The 23,416-nt window shown below is 46.5% G+C and overlaps 1 protein-coding gene across 1 annotated transcript in view; it reads left to right on the forward strand.

Annotated features, from left to right (window-relative positions):
• Positions 1–23,416, forward strand: part of Tcerg1l (transcription elongation regulator 1 like) — a 181,210-nt gene that overhangs the window by 20,111 nt on the left and 137,683 nt on the right. The window contains exon 4 of the mRNA XM_041666116.1: positions 19,232–19,429. Coding sequence (XP_041522050.1) covers positions 19,232–19,429 — 198 coding nt within the window. The remainder of the gene's footprint in view (positions 1–19,231; positions 19,430–23,416) is intronic.

The raw sequence follows: 23,416 nt of genomic DNA on the forward strand, positions 1-23,416 counted from the left end.
TATGAACTGCACAACAAATGTTTTCCATATGCTGGGTGTACAAGTTGTCAGAATGTCCATGAGAACTATTTTTTCTTATCAAAGATAGCCTTCCTGTAGCCAGTATCCCTCAGATCAGTCTTCCTCTTACCTCCTTCACCTTGTCATTGTGTTTTGACTGCATTTTTCCTTTTGAAAATGTTTGCGAAAGGCAGGCCAATTGTTGTGGCATGATAGGCGAGGTCTCACGCTCCGCTCCTGGGTTAGCTATTTTGACAGTGTTCCATGTGTGTTTAGTGACCATAGTTTTATTCTGAATTTTCCTTTCTATTCTTTCCATTGTGAAATCACTTGGCATATGGCGATACTGTTCTGTTTGCTCCTAGGAATATGGTTACACAGACCCTTTGCCCTCCCAGACACTCTTCTTATAGAAACCTGTATTTCTTCCGATTATTGCTGTCAACTTCATGTGTTCTCAGAACTAAAATGAGTATTTTTGACATTAAATAGCTGAAATTTTTTCTTAATTAGCAATCTATCTTTTAGCTAGCCAGTTAGCCAATTAGCATTATAATGAATATTGATCATTGGGAGATTGCTATGACCTTATTGCTTTTTACTTTGGTTTCTTCTCAATTTTCTAATCTCCCATCTCATAGCTTACGTTTTGTTGTTAACTTAGCAGCATTTGAAGTTTTCGTTATCCTCTATTATTCATAATTTATATATCTTTATTATTAAAAAATTAAAAATTATGTCATAAATGCATAACTCAAAGAGCCTCGTGTTGAGGACCTTGCTGCTTCCCTCATCTTTGTTGAACAGTAGAAGGGACACTGTGACAATTCTGACTGCAATGTCCGTTTTATTGAGGACCCAACTTATGGATTATACTGAACATTAACTTTTTTGTAGAAATGTATTCTCTATGGAATAAATATTTAGGTTTCTCAGATGGTGTTTCCAAAAGTGTTTTATTAATAGACCTGTTTAAGACACTTTTGACGAAGGCTGGCTAGTAGTAAAATCACTCAGTATTGTCTCATCAGGAAAATATTTCCCCTTATTTTCAAAGAATATTTTTTTTTCTTGCTGGAGTTTGTTTTTCTTACTCTGGGAATCTATTTTCTCAGTGTTTTGTGACTTGAGTGTAACCCTGCTGAGGGTTTCCATTAGTCTAACTTATGTGTGCAGCCTGTCCGTCTGTGATCTCTGCTGAGGGTTTCCATCAGTATAACTGTTGTTGTATGCAGCCTGTCTGTCTGTGCTCTCTGGTGTTTTAAAGACTTTGCCCTGACTTTATGGTTTTACCTGGATGTGGCCCTTTTAAAAGCCCTTCCAATTTACACATGGTTCTTTTGTGGAATTTCTTTTTGTCTTTTACCATTTCTGGGACATCATTCAATTGTTACTCCCCCTCCCCCCCCCCATTTGCCCTCTAAAATGTTGGTAAGGGATTTAAACTTTGTTATTCTAAATTCCCTCTCTCTTCATTTTTTTTTTCAAATGATTGATCTTTCTTCTGTTGGTAGAAGTTTCTGTCCCACTGGCATCTCCCAAATAAACACACTGAGGCTTATATTAATTACAAATGTTCAGTCAATAACTCAGGCTTGTTACTAGCTAACTCTTACATTTTAAATTAACCTATATTTCTTATCTATGCTTTGCCATGTGGCTTGGTACCTTTTCTCAGTACAGCATGCCCATCTTACTTCTCTCTGTTCCTGCAGGTGACTCCTGACTATGCCCTTCTTTTTCCTAGTGTTCTCATTTTGGTTCTCCCCCTTACTTTATTCTGCCCAGCTATTGGCAAGTCAGATTCTTTATTAAACCAATCACAGTGACATACGTTCATATAAGTGTGTGAGAATATTCCACATTCATCTCTGGGCTTATTTAGGTAATTTCTTAGGGTATGTTTTACAGTTGCTAAGTTTTTCTTCATCTACACAGAATCTCCTATGTCAATTACCTGAGAAGCTTTAGATTCCAACAGTTACATTTTTCATCCCTAGAAATCCCATAATTTTAGAAACAAAACAAAACAAAACAAAAACACAAACCAGCCCTTCATCACTCTTTGTTTCATTGTCTTGACCCTTGCTGTCCTAAAAACACTCATGCACAGCCACTTGATATTCTGCCTGTGAACTTCCGGCATCCCCGTAGATGTGGGCGACGGATTTCTTCTTATTGTTTTGCTGACTCACTGTAGCTCCCTCCTTGCTTTGCTTGTTTTGAACTCTGCCTGACTGGTTGCTTATTCCTTCATCTAAAGATCCTCACTTGTAGAACTGCAGGGCAGTACCAGCCCTGGGTCAGAAAACCCTCTCCCAAGGAGCAGCTCCAGCTTGCTTCTAAGATCCAATAGCTCCTGCAGACCCCAATGGCTTCTTCTGCCTTTGCCCTCAAGGCAGACCTGCCACCACCTGTGGACACCTGGGAGATGGAAAGAAGCGAAATCCTTGCAATTAGGCTCACTTTCAGTGGCCTTGGCCCTGCCTTCCATCCAGAGGCGCTTTCCACTGGTTGCAGAGACACCCCGGGGAGTCTAGCTCAGAGCTCTGGTGAAAAATGGATCCTAGTTGAGCTGGGTTTTTTATTTTTCCTGAAAAGAACAGTCATTTCAGTGGCCTGTGTGCTCTTATCTCTAAATTGTATAGTAAGAAATATTCTTCCAGCAGAGAATACATTCTTGTCTCAAATTATATACCCTCAAATTATATGGCGTTGACAGCCTGGCACACAGCCAGGTACGCAGGTGCATAGACGCTTCTGGATGGATGCGATTACCAGAGCTTTAATTTGTTGGAAAGTTAGTCCTGAGACCTGCATGGAATATAGACCCAGGAAGCGATACCTTACGAAAATAGAATATTTTTTTTTAACCATCCCAGTTTTTTCTTCTTTGAGTGCCCCGTAGGTAAGTGGTGTGAGTGAGGCCTTGGAGGGATGTCTGATATGTTGTTGACTCTTTGGGGCTTGGGAAGTGCTTAGGGTTATTAGGGCATGACAGATAGTCAGTCAATAATCAAAGCCAAGGTCCAGGCTAAGCACCTCCAAAAGGTGCTAGGAATGGTAGCTTGCTGGGGATGAAGGAATAACAAAGCAAACACAGCTGTCTGCATCCTGTGTCTTACCACTGAGTTAATCTTAATAAGTATTGCATGGTATTAGCTTGTAATCGTGGACTGACAAACTCTCAGTGAGATTTTGGAGTCCAGGAGGCTCAGCCTTCAGGTGTTTCAGTCAGGCTGCCCTCATTGGCTTCTGAGGGGGGCGAGGAGATCACTCCCCTCTCCCAATCAGACATTGTGAACCACAGCACATTTTCAGAACGAACTGAATTAGAAATCTCAAAAATAATGTTAGATTCTAAAATGTCTTTGTGCTACGGTTCTGGTTCCCTTAATTCTATTCTTTGAATTCCTGAGAACGTGACTTCAAATGGACATCTGAGGAACTTCAAAGCTTAGGAACCAAATATCTGGCTCTGTTGTGTGCTCTGGGGACAGAATTGGGTGAATTTGCTCAGAGTGGCCTTAGGAGTGAGAATACCTACCGTAGATCCCTATCCACAGGATTGGGAGGTGCCCAGGTTACACTGAGACTCCCTATCTTCAAGGTGTGCCCAAGGCATGGTGGCAGAGAAGTGTATCCCTGGGGGCAAACTGCACTGGTTGTTGGCTGTAATTGTCTGGTGACCTTAGGTCTCACCTGTGCGGACACAACTGCCTTTATATAAACAACATGGCACTTTTTCCTTTGAGGCAAAAAAAAAAAAAAACTTCTCCTTCCACAGCACAGCAGGCTTTTTCAAACTGGAAATGAAACTCAAATCTCTTTTTTTTCTGGATGAGTCTGTAACTTCATTGTATACAGCAGAGACAGATGGGTACCTGCCGGTGGATTCCCTCAGGTGGCAGAACAGAGAGCATTTCCCACCACTCATTGCTGGGAAATTTGCACAGGATGGCCATTCTTGTTCTTTGGTGTCCTGAAAGGAGGACTGAATTTGGCTGGAAGCAGAGTCTGAAATTTTCCAATGTGCACTGAAAGAGGGAAGGCTAGCGTGTGCTGAGGGTAGAAAGCTGTGATTGCAAGGATGCGTCCAGGCTCTGACGGAGACAAGGGAAGCAAATTCTTGTAGAGGATCCCAGCGATTACGTTTTAAATGGCATTTGGGGACTGCCTCTGAAAGGTCAAGATATGAATATGTAGCAGGAAGAGGAAGGTGAGGTGGCAGGCTTGCCCAAGAAACATCTTTGCTGTGCACCAGAAGACGAACAGACTGGTGGCCCTGGCTCTCTCAGAAGGGCCTGACTCAAAGTCCCTCTTGGCTGTTGAAGTGTAGAGAGCTGGGACACAGGTGGCTACATGAAAGTCATACAAAGAACAGGGATCCCCCGCCCAGTGTGTGTGTGTGTGTGTGTGTGTGTGTGTGTGTGTGTGTGTGTGCTTGCACCCAAGTTGACTGGTGTGAACACAAGCAGGAGGCAGGGAGCTTCTTGGGTGACTCAGGTTGGGGACAAGCCTCACTGGCCTGCAGGAGGTTTTCTGCTGTCTGTCTGTGTGGCTGAAGTGACGGGAGCTGTTAGTGCGCTAGGCATGCCACACTGCCCCAAGACATGCCTTTGACTCATTTCTGAGGTCCCCAGGATGGACTCTACAGATCTTTAGACCTTGAAGAGGCTCCAGGTGTCTTCTGAGGTTCAGCCACATTCTCAAGGATTGAAACTCATTCTGTGGATACAGGAGCTGACAGCTCCTCAGAGACACAACTGATCCAACCCACCTAGGCCAGGTGTATCTGCAGGAGGAGGGCCCTCTAGAAACTCACAGCTCCTGGCTCAGCAAGGCCATTACTGTCCTCAGTCCCACCAATGCCCTGACTTCTATATTGTCAGTTGCTCCTCACACAGAACATCAGTTCATAGCAACTGCAATAGAAGCCAGCACGACCCATCATAGCAGCTGCGAGGATGAGAAAGCTCTTCTGGCAATTTCTGTCTTCATATTTTTCCACATCTTCACTGGGTGGGGGCTGTACATAGTGTCCTGGTCTAGAGGCTAATTTCTGTAAAAGTGTTTGGGGTTTTTAGGTATACAGTCATCCATCACGACGGACAAGTTCATCCGGATCCAAGTCCTCAAGCCTTGAATGCAAACAACCTCCCACGTTCACCTGGGGAGGCTCAGTAGCAGGAGCCACTCAGGCAGGTGCTGGAGAGAAAAGCATATTTGGTATCTCAATTATGAAGCATTCAATCATTTTAATTTCATAACGAAGATCAGCACGGCAAAGCAGGAAAGTTCCTGAAAACCATTGGCTGGTTGATTGCATTGCTGCCTAAATGTGTCTCTGAAGAGAAAGTCGTGACTGAGAATAATTTCCGGGGCTTTATTACTGCCATGGGGTATTACGAGGCAGGTAAGAGGTGAGCGTCAATTGTGTGCACATGGAATGTGAGGAAACAGCTGCATCCAGTCTCTGAACCTGTGACAAACTTTGCGCCAAACTTCTGTGCTGCGTACTAATAGGATTCTGTTTTGCACCCAAGGTCAGGACTACCCCCCACCCCCAGCCATGACCATGTATGCTAAGAATAGAGTCAGCCTGCTGTACCTATATGAATACATCCATTCTCTAGTATGACAGATCTGTCTTTGGTCAGAACCATCACATTCCATAGAAGATGCTCTCTTAGTCCACAGACATGGACTCTGTTGGGACTGAGCAGAGTTGGTACTGCCATACCCTTCAAAGTAAAGCCCTTCTTAGAATGTGACACGGGGAAGGAAACTTAGGGTTGGGAAAACTGCATGACCCTTTTAACCTACTAAAGTTACTTGCCCAATGTCTTGTTTAGAAGACAAATGTCTCCCATTAACACATAGTTTTAAGTGCCTAAGACAGAAACATGTCCGTGGGTGGGGAATGGTGAATCTGGGGAAGACAAGGGGTCTTTAGAAATCAGCCTTAGACTCTAGTACAGCCAGGGTGCCTGGTGCCTGGATGCTGTCACTGTTTTCATTCTACTAGGTACCTGAGCCTAGGTTTTTGCTCTCCAAGCTCCTTCCTGTGGTGGGTTCCCTTCCACATTCCAGAAAGACTTTGCCACCATGGGTATTGGTCAGGTGGTCCCTGGAACAGCACTTAGCAAAGTTAACATGAAGCCGCCATTATTTCTTAGGAAGAGCATTTGCTGCTTTGGCTTCATCCCTCCTCCTACTCAATTCATTACAGCACTGAGGTTGTTCAGACTACTGATTTTAGCAGCAATTTGTTCTGTGGAGTACTGTAATTAATCTCTAGTTTAATAAAACGAATATTCAAATTATTGAGTACCAAGTTATATGAAATCATACAATAATAATAAATTAGTATTTGTAAAGTGACAAAAAAAGAGCTAAGTGGATTCTCCACCTTCCTGGGATTAAATAACTTGTCTTCTAGTGTCAACATTGCTGGGGCCCAAGAGCAGCGTGTGCGCATGCGTGCGCACGTGCGATGTGTGTGTGTGTGTGTGTGTGTGTGTGTGTGTGGTGTGGTGACTTGGAGATTAGGTGTCATAGTTTCTATCCAGTGGGGGCTATGGAGGTGGAACTGCTTGTAAAAGCAGGAGCCTGTGGGGCCTTCGAACTCAAGCCATCAATTTCCCTACTAGACATGTCCATCAAAGTTACGACTTTTAACTACAGACTCTAAGAGGAGACTCATGTAAGATGGTCTTGGTGCTCTGGGGGTGGGGACAGGATTAGTCCTGGCTTTGGCCCTTCAGTGCTGAGCTGGGAAAGACCTTTCCCCCCATGGGTTTGAGAAGCAATGACCCTGAAGAAAGCATCCATCACAGGCCCCTGCTTGATGTTCTTGGTAGATAACACATTGTTGTGTTTTGTACCACAACAGTTGCAATAAAGTTAAGGTACAAAGCAGTTCCACACTAGCCCAGAATGGATCATAACAAAGGTTAAGGGGTCAACTCACTGAAAGAGTAGTGATTGGCAGTCCTCTGCGTGCACAGGGGAACTGAAATTGAATTCAGCAGTCAAGGGGCCCATACACCCTTTTACATCTGCATTTATAGTACATGAGACCATGCCCAAAGTGAGTCAGCATCTTAAAAGCTATTGGTTGAAGGAGTTCCCACAGCACCTTGGACTCCTCTCTGAACTCCTGAGTCTACCAGATACCACCTAAGATAGCAATCCAGATTGGACTACAGGGATGGTAACTGAAAGCTTGTCCACCTTTGCCACCAGGACTGAGTGGTGACACCACTGGAAAAAAAAATTTCATTCAGCTAGTGCTTAGGTCCATTGGAAAAACTAACAAAACATGAGAAATGTTGGGGCCAGGCAGGTGCTGATCCTATTAGGAGGAGGCTTGGCAATTTAGGGTGTGTATTCAGATAATGCAGTATGAGCCAGACATTGTGGAGTGGGCCTGCAACCCCAGCTCCTCAGGATGCTGAGGCAGTAGAATTACCTAGGACCAGGTGCTTAAGGTCAACCAAAGAACATGATGAGTCCCTATCTAAAAGATAATAATTGTTGACAGAGGTTTCTGTCCTGTCTGGTCCCACAGCTGTTCAGTACCAAAGAAACACCAGAGGCTTACATTAAATATAAACTGGTTGGCCTGTTAGCTCAGGCTTTCTTATTAACTAATTCCTACATCTTACATTAACCCATCATTTTTGTCTGTGTTAGTCACTTGGCTTGATACCTTTTATCAGTGAGGCATTCTCATCTTGCATCCTTTGAGTCTGGGTGATGATTGCAGACTGACCCTTTCCTCTTCCCAGAATTCTCATATTTTGGTCACCCTGCCTATACTTCCTGCCTGGCTACTGGGCAATCAGTATTCCTTAAACCAATACAAGTGACAAATCTTTACAGGGTACAAGACCATTGTCCCACAACAAATAATAACCACAAGTAAGTGAGCTGGTTTCTCCTAAGGTTTTGAATGAAATACAGCTGGCTTAAACCAGCCCATTGCAAAGCAGGTGGTGTGCATGGGTATGATATTCCTGCAGATGGAACCAGAAGTCACTCTCAGAATCCTTTCAGGGACAGAATGGTAAAAAGAATCACAAGGCATACCCTCATGAACTTCTCTACCTCCACTTCAGTCTGTACTGAACATGAACAGTGGGGAAGATGCTTGACTGTCTTGTCCTGGGCAAGTATAGCCCCAGAAGATGGGTTTTCTGTTCTTCATGTTGAACATCACTGGAAGGAATTGAATGATCCATTCATAGGATGGAATGCGGGTGATTTTAGAAATGGCATTTGCTAGACTATTTCCAATGTCTCTGGACAAACCAGCTATGAGATGCCTTCCCTCCTTAGCTGCACATGGGAACAGTATATCCTTTCTCTGAGGCTCTGAATAAACATTAGAATAGGCTCATCTTCCATCCATAGGGAGCAGAAGGAAAAGAAGCAGGAGATTCAAGAAGGAAGGCTTCTTCCTGCCTCACATTCTTCACCAAGTTTCTTGTTGTTTGGAAAGCCTGGGAATGTGTTTCCCTGATCACTGACTCTCATTTAAGGTGAGCCCTGACATCACTGTTTCTTCCCTGGGACCCAAGCAGGGGGGGCTTCTGGTTGTATTGCACCACTACCCTAGCCCACTTCTGGTTGGCCCTGTGAGCCATTCCTGAGTCCTAGAGTTCTACGGGCCCTGGGGGATAAGGCCCAGGCAGCACTCCTGCTAAGAGGAGACCTCCGTTTGGAGCAGTTCTCAGCTCCCTGGGCACCAGCAGATATGCCAGCCTGGGGAAGACAGGTAGTGTCATCAGAACCTGACTTGCTCTATGTCTGTGGCACATGACATGTGGTATTGGAGGAATCATTAATGATCAAGGCATCTAGGAGATAGTCCATGTGGCTGTGAGCACTGTGTCTCAGTATAAGGATCTTGCTCAGGAGATATCTGGGGTCCACCCATCTGGCTGTGGACACCTGTGTATGTTCAGTATTGCATTGCCATTCCAGACCAACCCTGGTCCCCCTCCCTCCTACACCCCCCTTCAGATTCTTGTTTAGTGTGACTTCTGGTGTGTAAATTTCAGTGACTAGCTAGCAAAATGCTTCTTCTGGGTACATTTGCTTTGAAAGGATATCCTACCCAGACAAACTGTTAGTTGGAAGTAGACACCATTAAAGGGCACTCTATAGCCTTGGTGTCTCATAGGGTTGCAGAAACTGGGACAATAGGACATTGCCTTTGAGACTTCCCCATGTTTGGAGGCTCAAGCATGCACTCTCAGAAAACGAGAACACTGGTGCTCAGTGGGCCAGGCAAGTCACCAAGATGACAATTTGGGTCTCTAAGCCAGGCAAGGCTGCCAAGGCCTCTGATGTCCAGAATTCCATCGACACCATCCCCATGCCTCCCCATGTCATTCCATTGATGGGAGGTTGTCCAAGAGTGTGGCCTCCCTCATTCTCGGAGGCCATTGTCTGTGACTGGAACACAGAGCCAGATGAGGTAAAGGAGTGGTGGCCAAGGGTCATCCATCCTACCAACCACGGTGTTCTTTGCAAGGGATGCCTTGAGCATCAGGGTCCTCCTCTCCTCCAAGCCCTGGGAGGACAGGGAAGTGCTTGGGAAAGCCAGCAAGATCTCACTGGGCTTGCGTGATGAGCGCTGCCTATGGAGCTCAGCAGATGGTCCAGCACAGCTTGCAGGTTTGCTTCCTTGGCACCTTCAGCACTTGTAACGAGACCAGGAATTAGATGTCTCTTTCAGAAAACAACCAGAATAAACAGCAAATATTGGCTGCATCGTTAAGCCACAGTTCAAACACGCGGAGGCTGGGTTCCTATCAGTTTGTCTCATAGACCCAGGAAACCTGTAGCTACTCTTCCATAAAAACACGCTTAAATCCTAACAGACATCCTCATTCCTAGGAGCACAGGAAACCGATGCTCTTACAGAATGGGAAGGAAGAGGCTATTGATGACTTCCCCAATGCCTTCTGTGAGTCCGTGGGCTTAGCAGCACTCCCCCCCACCCTCGCCCCACACCAGACCCTGAGAGCCCACAGCACATGCTCCATACAGATGAAGTCACCATCCTCATCACTCAGTCGTTTCTGCAGAAATGATTACCAGTCAGTAGCGCAATGCCTGAAGGATTTCCATAGGAGCCGAAACCATTTGCTAAGCAGACGTGGCTAACGAATGGTTGTTTATTTCTTTGAATGCTTTGCTCAGCAAAGAGGGTGACAGCTGGTGCTCATCAGACTCTGCTCGGCAGAGACTCTCACCATTCTGCTGTTTACCCAACACTCCACAACTCTGAATCCTAAAGTTTGCCCCAATATGGGTGTCCTCTGATAGACGCACCACGCCCTAGCCAAGGCCCCGTCTTGTCTAAAATTTGCATGTTGAATATTTAACACCCCACTTACTCCCTAGCCACTGGTAGTCATGATCCCTAAGAACGCCTAGGGCCTTTGATGCCAGCATTCTCCATTTCAGAGGATAAGGAGATAACAAGAGCTGAGGTCTTACCTGTTGGAGAACCTGCCCAGAGATAATGGGAAGGTCTGGTCAGTTGCTCACCCCTTGTGGGACATCCCTGGTTCAATGCAGTGCTGTTTAACTCACTAATTAGGTCTGATGTCTGTGGCTCTGCAGCTCCTGCTTGCCCCCTCTTCCAGACCTCTCATTCTTCCCTTCTCTCTATTTCATCCCAGAGAAGCAAATCTCAGCACAAATGGTTTCAGGGTTTGAGGCAGGTTCCCAGAGGACAGCAACAGCTTAGCAGTAGTCCTGCAGGGTACATGAAAAACCCACTTCTTGCCTTCACTTCGGAGGCCAGTGGAGTATTAGTAAGCCAGGGCTGCTAGTGTATACAGGGTTAATACACAGGACTCCAGTGTGTATGTCCCCTGTAGAGTCTGGGCACCTCAGAGTCTCAGGTATAACTATCAGGGGAAGTGTGCTATGGCGCCCAGCTTTCCTCTGCCACAGTAGGGCATTTAATGATCTCCTCTGTGTGTGTGTCTAAGGACTGTCTTCAGAAACGATGCGCCAGCAGCTCCTCTGTAGTAGGAGAGCAAGGATAAGGGGGCTGGCCTTGACAACTCCGGCAGCAGTGAGCATTACCAGTGGACCTTCCCAGGGTTTTTGGCCTCTTGGCCAAATAACTGAAAATAAGGTTCACACAGATTTGCAAAAGAAGAAAGATAATTTTTTTTGAGAAAGAAATGATAGTTTAAATTACAGAAGGAGGCACTGCTAAGATTGACAGTGGGCCACATGAGCGAGAGTACTCCAGAGCCCTGAGGTACAGTCTAGGGTCCTTGTTATGGGTCTAAGGGGAAGGAAAGACTGGTTTCTAAAGGGAATTCTCCACTTTGATTGACAGATTGGGTTATTTAGTCTATTTAGTCGTGTAAGTACTGCCCATGGCCCCTCCCACAAGGCATCTAATTTTAATCATATCCACACCAATTATACATATGCATAAGATGATAACTAGGGTCTCTCTAAAAGGTTTCTAGAGGACACAGTTTTGCCTTCCTGTACACGCACTCAAAACCAGTTCAGGCCAGATTAACCCTTCTCTTCTTTTTTTTTAAATTTATTTATTTATTAAAAATTTCTGTCTCTTCCCCGCCACTGCCTCCCATTTCCCTCCCTTCCCCCAATTAAGTCCCCCCCCCCAGCCCGAAAAGCATTCAGGGTTCCCTGTCCTGTGGGAAGTCCAAGGAACCCCCACCTCCATCCAGGTCTAGTAAGTTGAGCATCCATTTAGTGGGGAAACTTATACCTTTGTTCAAAGATCAGAATATAAGTAGCCAATTGCAGGTGGGGAATGGAGGTGTTCTGAGGCTTCTAGGTGTTTTATTTGGAGATGGGTTGTGTGTACAGTACATGCAACTGAAGGAAGACAGCTACCAGGAGCATTGTTAAAAGAATGGAGGCGCGCATAACCTTCAAACCAAGTAGGGCTGGGATTGCAGGATCTAAACTGTCTCCTACACTGGCCTGCTGCAGTTGGACATACGCAGATGTGTCTCATGAACTCCTGTCCCTTTACCCCTCTCCATGCTGCCATTAAGGAAGCACCTGGTTCATTTTACTGGTCTTCTTAGAACACTGATTTGTATATTACTCTTTATGGTATGATTTGCTGGCTTATCTCTTCGCTGACTTAGCAGGTTTATCTGGCTGTACCCATCTTATCTTACTATTTATTTACTCAACTAAGGGATTTTCTGAAGTCCTTTGGGGAAAGGAAGTTCCTGTCATTGTTTATCAGTTGGCACAGTTTATTGAGCGCTCTTGCTTATAGTCCAAACTCAGCTGAGAGGCAGATCTCGGGGGAGCAGCTAGCATACAGGTTCTCTTGGCTCCATGCATTTCCTGGCTGGTGTTCTCAAGCAGCAGGCAGCCAGCAGCATTTCTCTGTGGGTATCCAGTGATACCTCATGTCTTGTATCTATCCCATTGTCTTTCATTCCCATGCTCTGTGCAGATTGGCACAGAGATGCTGTGCTGTGACTGGGGGCTGGGAGATGAGAAAGGAGAAGCTACCAGCAGCCTCATCCTTTTTCCCATGTATTGTGAACTATGAACCTATCCGTCAAAGTGCCCCAATATTGTGAGGGTGAATTCTGTTAGATTGAGAACTATGATGGGGAGCAGAGGCAGTAAAGGTTCCCTTAGAGTGTGTGTCAGAGGGCCTTCTGGATTAAGTCATAAGGACATGGACAACTGCCGAGTGGGTTCACAGTAGGACTGTATTACTGGACAATAGTGGCTAAGAGGAGGCAGGGTCTGTTTGAAGGAGCTAGGGGCCAGGGTCTGTGGTGATTAGACCTTGGCATGACTCAGTTCTATATGCCCTTCTTTCTGCATCCTCTTCAGTGCTGTAACTACTCTGTCACACCCTCCCTGATGTGATGGACCAAACCCTCTGTAACTGAGCAAAAGAAACCCTCCCCCTTTATGCTGTTACGCCAGACACTGCAGCACAGCAACCAGAAGAGATAAGAAACACAGCCCCCTTTTGAAGTACTTCCCGCTTGCTGTCCTGATATGTGGCCTGGCCAGGAGGTTTGGTGGCTACTGTAGGCCCCTTAGTGGTTCTTTTATTTTTGAGGTCAAGGACCACAGAGGCTTGGGGCTCAACCAGTCTTAGGGAGACTGGACCTCTTCTCTCCCTGTTACTTACCAACACTAGATACATTGTGCTGATTGGTAACTTTCCGTTACCACTGGCGTTTGATTTTGTGAACACACTGGGAGATGGTTCAGTTTTGTATAAGGCCAAATAATCTTAATGTAGGTGAAAAGCAAAAAACAAACAAAAAAAAAACCATCTTTTCAGTCTCTAAAGGGAAGACTAATGAATCCTAGTTATTTTGCTTTTAAGTTGACAGATGATTTTTGGCAACAAAAATCACGTGGTGATTAAAAACGTTTTCATATTTTTCTAGCTGCAAAATGCTTTCACCTGTCCCAGCATCTATTGCTTTTTTAATGGTAACTTTCTCTTCCATCAGTCAAGGTCACTTTCATTTTAAACAATGGAGCAAGTTTGTTTCAGAAACTTCATCTGGCAGCACATGGCTGAGATTGTGTGCTCTGTCTTAGGCATGAAGACATGGTCCCCCAAGCATGGTGTCCATTGGCTTTGAGAGGGTCATGACTGCTGGCAGCTTGCTGGAGTATGTTTTTTTTTATTATTTTATTTTTTTATTTTTCCATTCAATTATTTACACTTCCTTCCCTCCTCCCAATCCGCTCCTGCTCCCCCACACCCCCTCCTTCCTATCCCTCCCTGCTTGAGAGAGGGCAGGGAACACTGCCCTGTGGGAAGTCCAAGGCCCTCCTCCCTACATCCAGGCCTAGGGAGCTGTGCATCCATATAGACTAGGATCCCAAAAAGCCAGAACATGCCGTAAAAACAAGTCCCAGTGCCTTTATTAATGGCTTCTCAGTCAGCCCCCATTGTCAGCCACAATCAAGGAGTCCTGTTTGATCTCATGCCCATTCAGACCCGGTTCAGCTGACTTTGGTGAGTTCCCATTAGAACAGGCACACTGCCTCAGTTGGTGGACCAACCCCTCACGGTCCTGACTTCCTTTCTCGTCTTCTCCCTCCTCCTGCCTTTCAACTGGACCTTGGGAGCTCAGTCCGTTGCTCTGATGAGGGTCTCTATCTCTATCTCTGCCCGTCGCCCCGACAAAGATTCTATGGTGATATTTGAGATAATCATCAGTGTGATAGTGGAGCAAGGACAGTTCAGGCACCCTCTCCTCTGCTGTCCAAGGACCTAGCTGGGGACATCCCTGTGGACACCTGGGATCCCCAATAGAGCCAAGTCTCTTGCCAACCCTAAAATGGATCCCTTAATGTAATCCCTTCTTCCCTGCTCCTATATCTGCCCTTCCTCCATCTCCACCCTCCCACTCCCCCAAGCTCTTGCCAGTCCTTCCCTTCTCCCTTCTCTCTCTCCTTCTCTTCTTTCCCCAACCTTACCCCCACCCCTACCCCCACCCCCATGCTCACAACTTTTGCCCGGCAATCTTGTTTGCTTCCAATTTCCAGGAGGATGTATATATGTTTTTCTTTGGGTTCACCTTGTAATTTGGCTTCTCTGGGCTTGTGAATTATAGGCTTAATGTCCTTGGTTTATGGCTAGAGTCCACAAATGAGTGAGTACATACCATATTCATCTTTTTGGGTCTTGGTTATCTCACTCAAGATAGTGTTTTCTATTTCCATCCATTTGCATGCAAAATTCAAGATGTCATTGTTTTTTACCGCTGTGTAGTACTCTAATACATATATATTCCACATTTTCTTTTTCCATTCTTCCATTGTGGAACATCTAGGTTGTCTCCAGGTTCTGGCTATTACAAATAATGTAGCTATGAGCATAGTTGAACAAATGCTTTTGCAGTATGATTGGGCATCTCTTGGGTATATTCCCAAGAGTGGTATTGCTGGATCCTGAGGTAGGTTGATTCCCAATTTCCTAAGAAACCACCACCACTGATTTCCAAAGTGGTTGCACAAGTTTGCGTTTCCCACCAGCAATGGATGAGTAGTCCCCTTATTCCACATCCTCTCCAGCAAAGGTTATCATTGGTGTTTTCGATTTTAGCCATTCTGACAGGTGTAAGAAGGTGTATCAAAGTTGTTTTGATTTGCATTTCCCTGATCGCTAAGGAGGTTGAACATGACCTTAAGTGTCTCTTGGCCATTTGAACTTCTTCTGTTGAGAATTCTCTATTCAGTTCAGTGCCCCATTTTTTAATTGAGTTAATTAGAATTTTAAAGTCTAGTTTCTTGAGTTCCTTATATATTTTGGAGATCAGACCTTTGTCTGATGCAGGGTTGGTGAAGATCTTCTCCCATTCAGTAGGATGCCTTTTGCTGGAGTATGGTTAGCACTGGAGTGTGTGGTCAGCAATCCTTCTTCATAGATGGGGGAAGGTGCGGCTAGCTGGGCCCACTGCAGTCTGTCTCCTGGGGGAGGTCTGCAGCCTGGACATCTGCCTTATGGGAGGAACTCCTGAGTAGAAGCTCAGCTAAGAGGGCTGTCTGATTTCAGAAGCATCAATAAAAGTACCAGACAATGGAAGATATTTGAGTCTTTAATCCACACCTGATAGAGTAGGAAATCAAGAAAACCACAACCTTCTATGCTCTTTTCTCCTTCAGAATAATAAGCAGTCTAGACCAGGGCTAAGCACAGCTGCAGACTTGAATCTTCCCCTTGCTGGGCAGCTGAAATTGACTGCTCAAGGTTTTATATGCCCTGACATAGGGGAGGGTGGGGCAAGGGTTTGCAAGGGGAAGTTGTTGGGGTCTCCATCATCTTCTCTGTGAGGGGGGCTGGTCCCTGAAACTCTCATAACGAACTCTACAATCTGACAGGGCTGCAGAGAAGTTAGAGCAGAGGCATACACTTCTTGTACCTTATGGCCATGAGGGGCTGGGCTGTGGGGCTGAGTTAGGTGTCCTGGACAACTGGTTCCTACAGGTTCCTGGCTGGGCAGGACTTGGGTCTGGTAGGGGCAAGAGGCAATGCTGTGGGGTAGAGAGCTAGGTACTGTGGAGGGATGGTTCCCAGGAGCTCCTGACTGGACAAGACTTTGGTCTTATAAGGATAAGGGCCATGTTGTGGAATCCTGGGGGGCTTTACTTTCCTCTAGTCTCCCACGCCACCTTGCTTTATAGTGTGGGTTTCTGAGGGCTCTCATAATTGGATCCTCCTTGTCTCCCTGGGCTCCCCATGCCTGACCAGCCCCCTGAACTTCTGGCATCTCTTCGGACCACTGAGCAGAGCACTCGTGTAATTACATTCCAGCTATATTTTCTGTAGCCGTAGTGAGACGAACATAAATGAACCCTTGGGTGGAGATGAGGGCAGGAAGGACTCTGAGTAAAAAACATTCAAATAGGTCTTAAAACATATCAGAATATTAAAAAATGTTCTTGTTAGCTGACTTTATATCGCAAAAGCACTGATAGTGTTTTGGCTCCTGACACTGTTTTATGGTGACTGGAAGATATCAGTATGTTGGTTCAGCTGTTTACACATGGCTACTTCTAATAGGGAATACCTGTGGTGGGGGTGGGGAGGCCAATATGGCACACTTATGCAGTACTCCAACCTCTGGGTGTCCTGATTTATTGGATATTGTAAGGTATGTAAGGGTGAGGCTGTTGATTCTGTGACTCATTACGATAGAAGCAAACATACAGGGGGGATTGCGACACATTCCCTTATCAGTCAGACCGTGGTACCAGGGAGCTGCCACCAGACAGAAGGGCAGAAAGGCAGATCACGACCCTTGCTCTGTTTCACTAATTGTCCGTGGTGTGCTTCTGCTATAATGGTGGTACGTTCTTGATAGTACTGATTTCAAATGTGTGTATAACAACCCTGGGAGTCTACCGCACACAAATACAGGAAACAGATGACATGGAACCCATGCAAGGCTGTGGGCAGCCAGGATGCTCACTTGCTGGGTGGGGAAGGCAGCAGGAAGAAGACCTGGAGCAAAGCCCAGGCTGGAGAGGTACCTCAGTGCACAAAGGACTTATCCCACTCACTAGCTGAGGATCAGATTTTGATCCTTAGAATCCCCAGAAACTGTACAGAGAAGCATGTGCCTGTAACCCCAGCACTACTACAGTGACGTGGGAGCTGGAGACAGGACACCCTCTGGGAGCTTCTGGGTCATCCGTCTACCACACGCAATGGCAAACAACAGGTTCTATCTCAAACACGGTAGAAATAAAGGACTGGTACCCGAGGCTGTCTTCTGACTTCTGTGTGTGCCACGTCACATGCCTGCCTGTGCTTACACACATCATGCATGGAAACAACCAAGGTGTCGTCATTCCGTAGGTGAGCGGAAAATAAATTGTGGCACATCCTTATAATGTACTATTGCTCAATGATAAATAAAGTGCCATCGAGTCATACCAAAGACAGGAAGCGAACTGCAAAGCAGATTGCTGTGTGGAAGAAAGCAACTGAACAGGCTGCACATGATGCCTGCCATTACACGGTGTTCTGTAAAAGGCCACACTGTGTTGCTTTGGGATCAGGGGTTGGGTGTAGGTGCGGGGAACAGAAGGGGCAGGGTGAAGTAGGTGGGACTTTCCTGTCATGAAATTCTTGCATGGGATGCTGTGTGGACACATCCTACATCTGTCAGAATTCACAGGGCATACCCAGGACGGAGACCCTGGGAGGGAAGCTGGCCTTTAGTTAACAGTGGGTCGATCTGAGCTCATGGTTGGTGACACGCAGCACCCTGGGGAAGGTGGTAATGACAAGGGAATAGCCGCCGGCAGTGTGGGAGCTCGGTAGGCACTGCCTAGTTGCTCTGTAAGTTTAATTTTAAAGGACAGCGTGTGTCCCTCTTAGGGAATTTGTAAATATGGAAAGACAGGGAGAGAAAATCAACCAAGAGTCTGCCACTTCGGCACACTCACAGTCTGGAGTGCATTTTTTTTTTTTTTAAAATCTGACTTTATGATATCCAATACTTTCCTAGATGCCTTCAAATTTCTCTTTCCCTTATGGACGTCTCCCCTGAGGTCCAGATTTGGCACTCTGTCTCTGAGTGCATCCAGAACTCTGCCCCATCCCCTGACTGTTCCTATAAAAAAGGCAGCCAGTGTGGGACCATGGCAGGAACACTGAGCAGACCTCCTGGGCATCTGACCTCCTACCATTCTGCAGCAAACCTCATCCTCCACACACCAGTGGTGTCTACCTGCCTAGCCCGGTGTCCTCAACCAACCCCATCTCCTCACCATCCCACATCCTACCCCTGTCCACACTGCTCTGCTCTTCTCTGCTTTCCAATTTCCTCAAAGCTCCCATATCTCATGGAGTAGCATCTGCCCCAGAACTCTTGTACTTGGTGGTCCTTCTTCCCAGCGGCCAGGATGCCTCATTCTCCCATTCTAGAATGATTTGGACCATGTGTCCTTATCCCAATAAAGGTCAACCTGCAGAAATTTGAGACACAATCATCACTTCTTTATCCTCCTTGGCTTAAATCCATCAACCTATATCATAAAACCAACAGATGAGAAGTGTGTCGACGATGTGCTTCCTTCTGGAAAGTTCTCCTGAAAACAGGCCTTCTGCCTGCCCATTGCTCAGCCCCTTGTCAGTCCCCCAAAGACAACTGGTTGTATGAGTGTAAGGCAGATCTTTAGAAGTGAGTTTGCAGCCTGGGTTACTTACTCTCTGTAACCTTGGCATCCTTCCTGGATTCTGCGTTTGGAGCATCTGGGAGAGCCTGCGTGGGTGATGATTTCTCCACGTGTGCTCAGCATCCTGAGTCCCAGTGCTTTGGAAACCCTCCTGCCCTGGCCTACACCCACTCCTTCCTCCAAAGCCTCCCCCACCTTGATTCTCTCAGTGCCCTCCCTCCACCAGGCTGGGCTTCAGCACAGTCTTGGTGGTCGCTTCAAATGACCTACACACATGTGTACCACAGTGACACTATTTCCCCTTACCATGTACATGTCCTGGGATCCTTCCGGTGACTTCAGAATGGTGGTGCTCTAAGCATCACACAGTGAAGCACATATGCTGAGTGACAAGATTCACTCTAGGGACAGTGCTAACCGGTACAGGATGTCATTGGAGGAGGCGGTGCTAGTCTTACATCTTGAGGAGGCTGTTATCTGAAATGGATGTGTGACCCATGTACTGACCCTGGTCTCTCTCCCACAGGTGGTTGCCATAACAGCCTTAAGCCAATCAGCAGTGGTCCCACCATCACCATCACTGCCACCGCCGCTGCCGCAGCTGCTGCCATGGTCTCCGTGGACCCCGAGGAACTCCGGGGCCTCTCACCCTCCATTGTGCAGCCCTGCCATTTCCTTACATTGACTCCCATCAGAATCCCCCTCCGGACCACCCCCTTCTCAGGTAGGAACCAGAACACCGTCTAGAAAGGTCATGAATTGTTCCCAGAATCCAACTCAGGGAAGCAGGGCCAGCTGGCCCACAAGCTCAGTGTCTTGGTCACTGTTCTCTGTACCTGGGCACATGATGTGAATTGTTGGAAGTCAGATCCAGGAGAGGCATCCAGTTGGGTTTTTGTGGAGTTTGCTTGGTGGGAGACTATGCACATGCACGTGGACTCTACGGAGCCAGGCTTGGCTGTGCCATGTGGCTTATGGTACGTGCATGTGAAGAGTCAAGACCCCTTTTGAACTCATGTAGGTACCGAGGACCCCAAGACCTTGACCATCTCCTTGTGTGTGTGCCGCATGTCAGAGAGCAAGGGTAGCTCACCTAAAACGCATCACCTGACCTAGCTAGTGATATCCCATTGCTGAACTGCACATGGCTCTCTCTAGCCCTGCATGGGATTGAAGATAGCTTCTTGGGGCATGTGGAAAATCCTGCCTACCAGGCAGGGGTGGGAGATAAGAGTCATAATGTCCCCAGAGACATCGGTGCTCAGGGTGTTGGGCCTTTTTGAAGAATTGGAAAGGATGAGCTTGAGGCTTCTCAGCATCCCGAGGTGTAGAGATTCAGAGATGTGTGCTCCTGAGTTGTGGAATGGGTTCCAGACTGGCCACATTTCCTACTGCTGTCCACATGATGTGCTTACTGCTCTCTGTATTGCGCTGGTCGACTGGTGTCAGTGTGCCCCATGTCCCTGTGCAGTGCTGGTTTCTTCAAACGTGATAGTAATATCAACTTGGAATCTTTCATCCTGGAGTTTTGGTTGCTTTAGTGAACTGGTCCTGTGCTGTGGTATAGCTTGCACAGAAAGTCTGCAGGAGGCAGGCAGCTACGTGCTGAGCATCCTGCATCAACAAATCCAAAGGCAGCACTCTCAGCACTGATTAGATGCCACAGGTGGGAAAATTCTGCTTTGGAAAACTTTACTTATGCATGAAATTATTTTAAAAAACATATAAAATAAACTAAAACCTGTGTATACATTATAGAAAATGAATAAATTCACATTTAGACTTGATGTCTTTATGTATATGTAAAAATTTCAAAATCTTGCAAAAGTCGAATACAACTTGCATCCAAAGCTCTTTGGATAAGGGGTGTTTAGCCATGTCATTAATAGCTGCATTCCCTATCACTAGATGAGACACGTGCCCATGCACACATATATGTATAGGCATATGCAATGCACATGTATGCACATACACATGCATTTGCATACATGCACGCATATGCTCATGCGTAAGCACATTCAAACACATATATACAAGGCAAAGATAAATATCCCGTGTTCCAGTTTTTTAGTGTGCCCTCCATGATTGATTTTCTTTCTGGGGAATCTAATGTGGTCCTTTTCAACTGGACCTTTGATCTCTGTGTTCCTCTACCAGCCTAAAGGGTTAACTGTAAGGGTAGACTGTACTGCCTAGGATGAAATCTGCCTTCCATTTCATTGTTTAAGATGTGATGGGAACAAACCCTAGGGCAATCTGCGTTTGAAGCCCACATTCCTGCTGTGTGAAGCTGTGGGCTAAACCCCCTCAATTCCCTGATCCACTGATGCTTATGAAAATTTATCTTAGAACCAGACACTGTACTGCTGGCTGGCTTCCCCTTCCAGGTTTAGTGAAATCCAGGGGTGCTCAAGACAGGGCTTCTTTGGGAGGTATGGCCACTTGGTTGAGTTGGACTGGGTCTCTTCTCTAGCTGGTTACAGAAGGTCATTGAGAGGTGTGGGTATACTTCTGGTGAAAGCCATATTAAGTGTGCCTTGAGCTTCTAAAGGGAGCTGGAAGGATGTCCAGCTTGTCATTGTTCTAGTTAGTTTTATATAAACTTGACAGACACCCAGGTCATTTTGGAAGAGGGAACCTCCACTGAGAAAACATCCCCACCAGATCGGCTTGTGGGCAACCCTGCGGGGCATTTTCTTGAGTCATGATTAGTGTTGGAGTTCTCAGTTCGCTGTGGGCAGTGCCATGTATGAGCTGCCGGACTTGAATGTCATAGGAAAGCAGGCTAGCTAGCCAGTATGCAGCGCTCTTCCATGGTCTCAGTTCCCACCCCTATTCCTTCAATGATGGACCGTAACCTGGGAGTTGAAAGCTGGAATAAACCTTTTCCTCTCCAGGTCACTTTTGGTCACCGTGTTTTTATCACAGCAACAGACACTCTAACTAAAACACCCATCAAGATGCAGGCCTGCTTTGAAGGCACCCTTAGGAGTCCATGGAATGACTGAAGGAGCAGACTCTTCAGAGAGCTAGTTTGTCTGGAAGTTCCTGACACCCTGCAACTGATGAGCCAGGCTGGGATCAGAAGGAAGACAGATTCCTTAGTGACTTGGTGTGGCGGGAACTGGAGGAGTCAGGCTTAGATGGACAGAGAAGGCAGGTCTGATGCAGCCCGTCCCTCATGCCAGCTTATCTGAAGCCTGTGGTCCTTGGTGTCTCTGCAGCGAGCAAACTGTTCATAATGGAAGGGCAATTCCCATTTCATATGATGAGCCTGACTATTGCTTGATGTAAAAAAGCCAGATGCCTCAGAGGCTTCATACAGTTCGGGTTAATGAGGCTCAACTGAGGACAACTTTGCCTCTTAGGGATATCCACACAACTACTGGAGATGGATTTTAGTTATGCCAGCATGTGGAGAGGCTGGGTCCTACAGTCTTCATCTGCCCCGAGTTCTATCTCCATAGAAAACCTCTGGTGTAAATTAGAATACCACTTAACAAACTGTGAGATCTTGTGCTAGGGTAGCGTGGATAAGCTCAGCTGGACAAGGAAGACAGTGTGATATGTTTGTGTGTGTGTGTGTGTGTGTGTGTGTGTGTGTTCTGTTAGCTGAAGTCCCAGAGGGACATATCTTTGTGGAGAGAACGTTGACAAAGGATTTACACTAAGTCTGCAGCCCTTGTGTGTGCCTGTGTAGTTCTCAACCCATACTCAAAGAGCCAGGGGCCAGCTCCAAGCTCAGTTCTAATGGGGTTGTCTCCTTCTGTGTGTAATGGGCACAGCCGAAGCTTGTGGTTGCTCTCCATAGGCTAGATACCTGTGGAACTTGTCCCTTTTCTGGACTGTGTGTCCACCATCAGAAAACTGTGTCCTTCTTTCCTGTACCCCTCCCTCCATGAAGAACAGGCTGTGGATCTATGGACTCAGTGACATCCCTGATCCAGCATCCTGCTGGGTCCTTGTTGGGTTAGGAAGAGCTGCTCTGTCCTTTGTGGCATCTAGAGCTGTTAGTTGCCCACCTGTCCCTGAGTCCCACTTGGGGCAGAGGGCAGCAGGCTCATCTGGAGACATGTCTATTCTGTTGACAGTGCAGGCATGCAGGCTGGTGGATGGTAGAGTCACCAGGGAAAGGAGAACAGAGCAGAGACCCTCTCCTTTCACCCACAAACTTCTCACTCTTCTTCATGGTCTCAGAATACAGAAAAAAACCTATTCAGGGGAAAGGTCTTAGGCATCACAATTACGTCTCAACATTAGGAGGTCAGGCTGGGTGTCAAGGACAGGAGGAGAAGTAGAGGATGTGGACCACGGCAAGCATGCCTCCCTGGTGTTTCTAGAATGAGTTATCCTGGCCTGCAGTCATTGGACCATAGTTCTGCTTGGACCTTTGCTAGGACACTTGAGCCAGGTACCGCATACCTTCTCTAAAAGACGAAGCATCTGAAATGGCTTTTCTCCTAAGAATGATAATTCATTTTACAGCATGGCCCAGCCTTTACAAGGCTCTCCGGTGAGAAAGGTGAAATGGGAGCACGGAGACACTGTCTCTAGTATTGCCAATTACGATCGGATACAAATATTAAAAAGCACCATCTGCCTCGGAGACCATTCGCCACCTGTTCTCTTGCTTCCACAACTATTTATTGGTTTAAATTCAGCGTGCTGTCTTGCCACAGAACAGCTGGGCAGTGACGATTTTCTTTGTCTC

The sequence above is a fragment of the Microtus oregoni genome, unplaced genomic scaffold (genome assembly GCF_018167655.1).
Source record: "Microtus oregoni isolate MIOR12 unplaced genomic scaffold, Mior012 000016F_ref0000370, whole genome shotgun sequence".
In the NCBI taxonomy this organism is placed as follows: Eukaryota; Metazoa; Chordata; class Mammalia; order Rodentia; family Cricetidae; genus Microtus; species Microtus oregoni.